The sequence below is a fragment of the Natator depressus genome, chromosome 16 (assembly GCF_965152275.1).
Source record: "Natator depressus isolate rNatDep1 chromosome 16, rNatDep2.hap1, whole genome shotgun sequence".
Lineage (NCBI taxonomy): Eukaryota > Metazoa > Chordata > Testudines > Cheloniidae > Natator > Natator depressus.
In genome coordinates, this window is record NC_134249.1 from 24,761,594 (window position 1) to 24,771,246 (window position 9,653).

At 56.2% G+C, this 9,653-nt stretch overlaps 1 protein-coding gene across 2 annotated transcripts; it reads right to left on the minus strand.

The window, feature by feature from the left end:
* Positions 1–805: 805 nt before the first annotated feature.
* Positions 806–5,060, minus strand: LOC141999845 (uncharacterized). 2 transcript variants are annotated; one of them, XM_074973649.1, is made up of 4 exons: positions 4,606–5,060; positions 3,697–3,796; positions 3,129–3,257; positions 806–1,902 (listed from the first exon to the last, which is right to left on the minus strand). In XM_074973649.1, the coding sequence occupies exons 1-4, from the start codon at positions 4,908–4,910 to the stop codon at positions 1,726–1,728; spliced, it is 711 nt and encodes a 236-aa protein (XP_074829750.1). In that variant the 5' UTR covers positions 4,911–5,060; the 3' UTR covers positions 806–1,725. The 2 variants fall into 2 exon arrangements, with proteins under 2 accessions (XP_074829750.1, XP_074829751.1); XM_074973650.1 differs by having other exon boundaries at positions 876–1,745.
* Positions 5,061–9,653: the final 4,593 nt, after the last annotated feature.

Sequence of the window (9,653 nt, forward strand, 5' to 3'; positions counted from 1 at the left end):
ATCTGGCTGCTACAGGGTAGACTTTGCTAGGCTCTGTCCTTATCCATTTAATTTGACTAGCAGAGTGGAATAATTTGCAACAGCCCAACAGCAGATCTTATACAGCAAGAATCCTGCAGCTCTTACGGATTATGAGACAGTGCTGTGGTTTGCAGCTGAAAACATTTACATGGTAATTGTCACGGAGTGTGGGGGAGTCCAGGCCCTGCACCCCTCTTCCTGGGATTCACTGAGACTCTCAGCCAGCCAGTAAAACAGAAGGTTTATTGGACAACAGGAACACAGTCCAAAACAGAGGTTGTGGGTACAACCAGGACCCCTCAGTCAAGTCCTTCTGGGGGAGCAGGGAGCTTAGACCCCAGCCCTGGGGTTCCCTGCATTCCTCCACCCAGCACCAAACTGAAACTAAACCCCCCCAGCAGGCTCCCTTCTGCAGCCTGTCTTCACATTCCTGGGCAGAGGTGTTTGTCCATTACAGAGAACATTTTCCCAGCAATATAATTTAATGTCTAAAGTGAAGTCCTTAGCTTAAATGTGCTTCTGAAAAGAATTCAGCAGGAGTTAATTTTGTTCACATTTTGTCCACTTACAGCAGCCTTAGTAAGAGATCTGGTTTCATAAAGCCTTTATTAACAAAAATGAAATTCACAACACATCCTCCTGTCAGAACAGAAATGAGTAGGGAATACTTAGCGCTGCACTTCTCCAGCATTTTTCATATAAGGCTCTCAAAGCATGAACCACTTTTGTCAGATAATTGTGGTTGAGGAAACAAACACAGAAGGGTGAAATGACTTGCCCATGGTCACTCTGTAACAGCTGGAAATGGATGCACTACTTGGCTGCTACCTATGCCACAGGGAGGGCTTCTCATCAGTGTCAGTAATCCATCTCTCCGAAAGGCAGTAGCTAGGTCAACAGAAGATTTCTTCTAGTGACCTAGCACTGACTACACTGGGGGTTAGGTCAGTATAACTACGTCTTTCAGGGGAGTGGACTTTTCACACCCCTGAGAGCATAGCTGTACCAATGGCAATTCCTAGACCAGGACAATGGAAATGAGTGTTCACAGCTTAAGGCTCTCCCTCAGACCTACCTCACCTCCTGTGTCAGGGGAAAGGGTTTACTGTACATCTATGGGGCCTATTCTGCTCCCTGGGCTTGGGGCTGCTGGAAAAGCATTCACCCCCATCACCACACAGCTCTTCTGTTGACACTTGTCTGCAAAACCTTTTGGGGACAGTCAAGAACCTCTCTTTCCAGGGTGGAGTGACCGACACAAGCTGTGCTGGTTTCTTCTGGCAGGAGATCTCACGAGGGGAATAGTAGCTGGGTGGAAAATCAAGCCAGGGCCATAGTGGCAGGTAAGAGAAATGGGAACGAACTCAGCATTTTGCCCTTTGGGGGAAGTGGGCTGGCTGCAGGTGGGTACAAAGGTGTTTTTTCTTGTAGGGTGGGCTCCTGGGGAGAGAGCTTGAGACCTGCCAGTGAGACTTGGCTGTAATGGAGTGAGTTGGGAGGACTGTTTGGGGGGAGGGGTGTAGCTGGAGCCCTGTGTACATCACTCCTGCGGTACAGTGCCAAAGCAGGGTGAGATTAACCGTGTGTCTCCTGCTGCTGCCTCATTCCATCCTGCTCCAGTGAATGCTCTGCTGTCCGAGGAGGTTCTAGTGCAAACAGGGCTGCGCGCTCCCTGCCTCAGGGTGGTCGAGCAGGTGCAGGTCTTCAAGCGTCACATGTACCACCTTCAAACAGGACGATGCAGAAAGTTACAGCCCACCGCGTGAGCGGTAGAGGTGTGTTCTCCCCACCCCACCTGCGGACAGGTCCCACAACATGGTTCTGACACACCAAGGGGTGCTCTTGTTCTGGGTCAGATCCCCAGCTGCTGTAATTCCTGGTCTGTGGGAGAGAGACAAGATGGGGGAGGTGTAACTTCTTTTACTGGACCAACTTCTCTTGGGGAGAGAGACAAGCTTTTGAGCTACCCTGAGCTCTTCTTCAGGAAGATAAAGCTTCAGGAAGAGCCCGGGATAGCTCAAAAGATATTACATCTCCTCCACCCTGTCTCTAATATCCTGGGACCGACACAACCACACCAATGCTGCTTGGCTCCATGGGAGTGGGTGAACTGCGCCAAGTTACGCTAGTGACTCTGGCCCCCTGTTTGCCCTTAGACGCTGATGGTTTAGCTGGGCGGGGGAGAATCACAAAGCTCCCTTCTTACCCCATGTAAGCACAAGAAGGGGCCCTTAGTGCTACTGCAGAGCCAGGCCGGCGGGGAGTCTTTGTGCAGGGATGCTGGTCTCTTGCAGCCAGGCTCATGGTTCCCATAATGGAGCTTTCTGCTCTGCAGCTGCAGGAGCCAGGATCAGGCCTCATGGAGCTGAGCTGCCAACAGCTGTAGCTGAAGCTCATGAGCAGAGCTAGTGTGCCCTGGAGGGAGGGCTTCACAGAGACACTGGAAGGGCAGCTCCCTTGCCGGGCTCAGCTGCAAGGGAGGGGCATGCAGAGCAGCTCTTTGCTTCTGCCTGGGGCGCAAAGTCCCCTTACCCCGAAGAAGAGCAGAAAGAGATTCACTCTGGAGCCAAACTGGGATTCTTCTGTGCATGGCCTGAACTCTGTCGCTCAGGGAAAGCCAGGGACTAGGCTGTAGAGAGCCAAGTCCCACCCCAAGCAATTGACAGGCCTGGTCCTGCCTGTTGCAACTGCAGAGCAGAGGCACGCGGGCTGCCAGGATGACAAGCCTAGAATTGCCAGGGCATTAGAATCCCCTCTTAGGCCTGGATTGTTGCAAGAAACTGCAAGACTGATTCGTCCTCAGCCCCTGCTCTGAGTGGCCACTGTGCTTTCTCACCAATAATTAATTGGCTGTGCAGGCAGAAAATTATTAATACAGGGTGATGTCCCTCCCTGCCTGACTTGGGAGCTGGGATGGATGCAGGCATGAGAAGCAGGTTTTTTTTACTCACCATCCCTGGTTTATTAGCTTTCTGCATCCTGCCCCAAGCACAGAAACATGAGATGAAGCTTTAACACTTCCCTTTCTCTGATCATTAACCCTCTCTAATGCTGCGACCTCAGCGAGGCTGCCCAATGCAGCAGGGAAGGGCTTTCCGGGCATGTACCTTGCTGTGGTCTGGGTCGGGATAGTTGCAGACCCCTGCTGGGAAGGCAGATCTCATTAAGTTCTTCAGCTCCTTTGGGTAAATGTAAGTTGGATACTTTGTTTTCTCCAGGCCTATTCCTCCTTCCCACTTTAAATACAAGCAGACAGGTTATGCTGGACGATAATACAAAATGGGCACATTGTACACAACCATTTCCTCCCCAAAGCAGATGTGAAAAGGGCCCCATCACATGCCTCTTTGCCATGAACTTCGGCACCACACGTAGATCATGGAAATCACTACAGCGTAAGGCTGCGGACCGTCCCTGGCACCGGTGCTGTAAATTCAGGCCCAGTGGAAGCTGCCTTTACTTTATTGCAAACCCACTGTCTGTGCCCTAGCTAGCCATGCCGCTCTGCAGTCCCTGGAAGTCCATTGCGCCGCACACGTGCCGCGTAAACATGTACCCGATGTAACATAGAGCCAGGTTTACCCGTTAGCCTCCCCTTCGCTCCCAAGGCCCCCTCTCTTCGAGGGGAGCCTGAAGCAAAAGGCTGGGCTCCTTCCCCATCTCCTTTGCTCTCACCAGCCGCCGGCGGATGAGTCTGTAGGCCTGGTGCCTCCTGCTCCTATCACACTTCATTGTTGCTGCTTGCTCCAGGACCGGTGCCACCCAGAGCGGGATCCTGCAACAGACCACTCCTGAGAGCCCAGCACACAGCAGGGACTGGCACCCGGGCCTAACGACACAGCTATCGCTGGACAGAGCTTTGTCTTGCCCTCTCGCTTTTCCACTGAGGACCCCCAAGCATGAACTCACCCTCCAGGATTCTTATAGACATTTTACAGGGCAGAAAACTCAGGCCTGTGACCAAGCCCCAGGAATCCAGTCACCCCTGCTTTAATCCGCTAGATGCCACACTCCTCCCACAGCCAAGAATGCAGCCCAGGAGCCCTGACTCCCAGTCCCCACGGCTCGGATCCCTGAGACAACACTCCCCGGCCATCTCCAGTTCTTAGCTGGTTTATCTGGCCCCTGCATAGAGTTCCCCTGGCTTCTGCTACATGCGCAGCATATCTGGGTTTCCTCCCTAACCGGGAAACCAGCCTTCACGGCCAACAGGCTGATGGAGCAGTGAGAGGAGCCCAATGGCTGGGAGGAAAAATACAGGCACATTTCCTGGCTTTGTGTGTGCTTACAAGGGAGTGCATGTGAGCACAGCCCCTATGCCACCGACATTAGCGACAGGCAGGCACTTTGCCACAGCAGTTCCTTGGTCCAGGGCAGGGTCCTTCATCCCAGCATGCTCTGTTGAGCACGGGAAGCTGGGTGGGTGTGGAAAGGGCACTATCATGCCAGCCCCACCTCTGGGTGGCTGGAGGGCCCCTCACTGTGGGTGTCCCCATGGCACTGAGCTACCAGCGGCCTCGCAGACCAAGGGGCCGAGCCCCACCCTGGGTTCCTAGAGCCCTGGAGGAGGCAGGGGTCACTTACCCATACTGCTGACAGAGCCGTGCCATATTCTCCATGTGAGCTGGCCTCTCCGGGCCTGTGACACTGCAGCCGGTGGGCACGTGCGAATCCCAGCCAGAAGGCAGCGCGCTGGGAAGGGGAGCTGCCTCTGCACAGGGCGGGCTGACCTTTTCACCCCTCATCTGGCTGGGCGAGAGCCGGCAAGTGACTTGCACCAGCCCTGCCTCTGTCCTCCGGCTCCAGAGCCCAGCCAGAGCCTGGCTCCTACATGGCCACACCAGGCGGTGCAGTGAGCCAAAGCCTGGCCTGCCATGCACTGGGCCCATTCAGCGCCATGCTGCCTGGCTGGCACTGCCCCCGGCCCCAGGTGAGGAGGGGACTGGAGCAGCGAGGGGTCCCCTGCAGAGGAGGCCCTGCACCCACCACGAGAGCATCGTGTGCTGATAGCCTGCGGCAAGGGAGCGTTGCACCTGCCTGACTCTGGGCGGGGGAGGGGAGATGCTGGCAGGCAGCATGTGGCTGCAAGCCCCGGCTGGCCTCTCTTGTTCCCTTTCCAAGGCTGACATCTAGTGGCTGAGAGCCCCACGCTCATCCCCCAAGGCCCTTCCACAGCCAGGGCACCTGGCAGCTCCCACTAGGAACTGGCCCGAGCCCCTGCCTGGCTGATAACAGCTGAGCCCCTAGCCGCCCGGTCCAGATGGGAGCATGTGCCAGAGGGGAAGCACGGCGCATCACCCACTCAGCTCCCTCCAGAGACCGTTCTAGTAGAAGCATCCGGCGAATGCATTTGTCCCACAATCTCTGACTGCCCCCCCCACGCCCCCGCAAGGCTCAATGCTTCCAGCTGTCACCGTGGGTTATCAGAGAGCAGAGAACGCAGGAACCGTGCAATGAAAACCCACCCATGCCCCCTCCTCCTGCAGCCCACCTCTGGGGCCGCCCACCCTGGCACCGTGAGGCATGCAATGCCTTATTGCAGAGCCCTATGGAAAGCTGGCTGGACGCAGGGGCTGGCTCCCCGCTCTTTTGTCCAGCTGCTAACTGTAACTAGGAGGTCTGATGATACTTTCCAAAGACAGCTACAGCAGAGCTCCCCAAGGAGGCTGTTCTGTCCTCAGTGGGCGAATGCCCCATGCTCACCGTGGGAGAGGCTGCACGTGAGCCCAGCTCTCTGTCCAGATGCCACCTGCACTGACACTATGCTGGGGAGGGTCACCTGGGAGCCGGGACAGAGCGCGCGAGAGCCTCAGTCGGGCCAGGAGGGGCCCAGGGAAGTGCCGCTAGGGGCACCGGTCAGACAGCAGCCTGGAGAGTGCGACAGCCACCCTACGGCCACCCTTCCCGGCCCCCTTCCTGCCTGGTCCTGGGGCAGCATGGGGCTGGTCAGAGTCCATGCAGGGACAGCTCTGCACCTTCTTCAGACACCCCAGGAGGGCTCTTCAGGCATTCAGAGAACAGGACCTTCATTACTCCCACGTACACACTTGCACTGGGCTGGCCCAGAGCAAAGCACATCCTCGACGGTGGGGCTGAGAGGGCCTGGCCTGAGGAGACAGACAACCCGGGCACATGCAGCAACCTGAGGGACCATCCCAGGGCAGCTGGAGTCCCTGAGGGCAGGGTGGGGGGCTGCCTGCCTAGGGGCTCGGGGGTAGCCAGCAGAAGGGGGCTATGGAGATGGGGCCTGTGACAGGCTGTGAGGAGAGGCAGCTCCCCACTGGCATGTGAATGTCCCTGTAAACAGGAGAAAACAGATGAGCGAGAGGCCAGGGACCCCTGGTGGGTGGTACGCGGGCAGCCCATTGCCACCACACGCTGCAGCTTGGAGCCATGATGAAGATAAATGGGGAGCCCCTCCCTTGGAAATCTGTGGCCGATAAAGCCAGGCACCTGCCCAACAGCCACTGCAGCTGTTATGGTGGGACGTGCCAGCTCCAGCTACTGCCCCAGGGAGAGGCAACACCAGCCCGCACCCCTGGGCCTGGAGCCTCTCTCCTATGGGGGGAGCCCCTCCTTCCCCCATCTCAGCCAAGGGGACAAGGAGGGAGAGGCAGCAGCTGTGGGGTCTAAAGCACCAGCACTAGGTGCTGGCAGTGGTCCCGCAGTTCAAGGCACCCCAGGTCAGCTGCCAGGCTGTTAGTGATGGTCACTGATCTTTGTCCAGGCCTGTACTGTCAAGAGGTTAAGCCTAGCAGCTTCTAACCGTTGGGGGAGGCTGCCTGGACTCCAGCAGCCCCTTCTGCGGTGTCCTCCACCTGTCCTCCCCTCCCTCAGCTGTGATGCTAGCCCGCAGGTGCAAGTGAGCAGGCCCTGATCACCCTCTGGCAAGGTGGAGCCCTGAGCAAAGAGCTGCGTCTCAGTCTGTTGGGCCCCAAGCGGGGCATTTCCACCGCTGGAAAACCTCCTGTCCCCAGCAGCACCGGGGTTTTGGTCAGAGGAGTTAAGGAGCCCACCTGCAGGGACCTGTGAGCCTGAGCCCTGCCCCCCTTGGCAAAGTAAGAAGTTGGAGGGTGGGAGTTTCCATTCCCAGCCATTTCCATTAACAAGAAACCCAACCCATGCCTTGTGGCGGTGCAGCCATATTTCACTGACACCTGCCTTGCTGCAAACCTTGTGGCCAGCTCCCTGGGTCCCTGCTTCGCTGTGCTTTGAGTGACAGCCCTGGGATCACTTGCTGAGGCCTGGAAACAGCAGGGGAAAGGAGGCACCTGGCCCACAAATGGGGCATGGGCTGCAGCTCAGGGGCTGATTGGGATCACTGAAAGCCCAGTGAGTCCCAAAGCGGAAGGTGTGTTGGGCACCAAGGGGACACCCCTGGCATGGTGCAGTGCAGAGCCATTCCTGCAGAGCTGCATCAGTAGCAGCCTGAGCAGAGGACTGGGGCTCAGATTCCTGGGAGTAACTGATAGGTGCAAAGCACCTGCAGACCCCAGATGGTCAATGTAAAGGGGAGGCTCAGAGTATTCCTGCGGCTTCCTCTGCTGCATTGGCACAAAGACCCCAGCCTGCAGGAGTGGACTCAGCTCCTCCACATCTGCTGCTGGCTGGAGAAGCTCCTTGCCCTGCACCATTTGTGACGGGAGAGGAAGACATGCTTGGAGTGACCCTGGGCCTTTAGACACCACCTTATGCCACTGAGTCCCCCGCTCACCCTCCCAGATTGGTGGATGAACCTGCCTTGCTCTTTCTTGGGCTGCACCTGCCCTTTGGTGTCATGTTGGGTGCAAATGCCTCTTTCCTCACTAGCTGCCTGGACTTGTGACTCCTACCCCCCCCTGGCAGACGGTGGGAGGGTGAGAGTCCATCCTGCCTGGACATACCAATTCAGACAGAGTTTTTCAGTCATTTCTAAAATACACAATTCACCCTATTCAGTTCTGTTAGTTCATTAGCTGAAATGCACACTTGAAAACAACAAAGGCTGAGGTTTAAAAAGCAACATGCAATTTTTATTATCTGTATCCAGGCCCACCATTAGCTCAGTCCCTGCAGTGTTATTGACCTTGATTCTCGCTCATTTGCATCCAGCATTTTTCATCCTTTGGAATATGGTGTTTGGGGACCTTTCCATCATTAAGTGGATTTACAGCAATTTCCTTATGTGTTTTCTCCAAGGGATTCTGTTATGAGAGGCACATTAAATCTCCATTAATACCTCATTATCCGACTGATAAGATTACCATGATAATGAGGCAGAAATTCTAATTGTTTCACTTCTTATTGTGCCTTTCATTAAATCATATACCTGGAAGTTAGCATCAGAGAGATTTTCAGCCTCCAGACCCTGTGAGTTGAGTCCCTTTCCTGAGCGTGGGCTGCATCTAGCATGTGCGAGGGATTTCACAGGACAGTCCCGGGTGCAAGGTGTCCTGATCCAAGAGCCCCTAGCCAGGGAATGCTGGTTATCGATGGCTCCTGTGGTGCTTATAGCAGAGTCCCGCGCATTGCTGGCATGGACAAGCGCAAGAGCTGGGCTCACCCTTCCTTGCCTCCATTCTCCCATTGCCTGCGAGTCTGAGCAGACTGCCAGGACTGCACCGCAGTCAGCTCGCCGGGCTGTCGGGCTCAGGAGGGCTCATTCGAACGAGAGTTGAAGGCACCAGGTTAAAACGAAAAGGAAGGTTCAAGAAAAGGTGCTGGGAGGCCTTTGATTAGAGGTTTGTGCTGTGTTTCATTCTGCCTGGAGCTAGAATGAAAGGCCGAGGAGAGGCCCTTGTGTGCTGCAAACGTCACTTCAGACCAGCCTAGTTCTCATGCCATACGGAGCCCAGCCTCATGCTCGGCACAGTCCTGGGCACAGCAGAAACTGGGTCCTGCCTCGGCTAGACAGAGCCCAGTGCAGACGGCCTCAAACCTGCCTGTGTTTCCTGAGAGCGTCTCTCTGCGTTTCACTCACCAGCTGCTCCGGGCCCAGGAAGCCTGCTCCCCTTTCATGGACTCTGAGCAATGGCAGCTAAGCCTCTGCAGATTCCCTGACAACTGGGGCAGCAGGAACCGACACACCCAGAGAAGAGTCCTTGCTGCTAGGAGGGCTGCGTCTGCCCCCCTCCCCCCCAGCATGTGTCTGGGAAATAGCCAGGCCCTGTGTTCTGGCCCTGGGGTCAGGAGCAGTTTATTCTGCAGCCGGCTGCCTCTCCCGAGGGACAAGCATGTGCTGGGCCAGCTGGTGGTTTCTCCTGGGGAGGCTGCTCCCTTGGATTTTTCATAGTGTATAGTTGAAATTGTGTGTGAAGCAGGTGCTGTTGGAAGAGAGACTTCCAGGCATCAGACCCGCCAGGGGTGGGGGGTCTCCCCCAGAGTCCCCAGTAGGGTTCCCCTGTAGCTCTGCCAGTACACCTCAGGCCTGACAGCAGCACCTGGACCTGCTGTTCCTGGGCCCTGCTTGGGCAGAGACGGTCAAACCCGTGGTGGTTCTGTGACTGGCAGAAATCTCCACTGAACTCAGCAGGATACACACTCAACTTACTGCTCGCCACATCCTCACCCCAGAGCGGGGCTTGGGTTTCCAGAGGGATCAGCCCAGCGCCCCATTCACGGGGTCGTCCAGTCCCATCACCCTGTGAACCCCT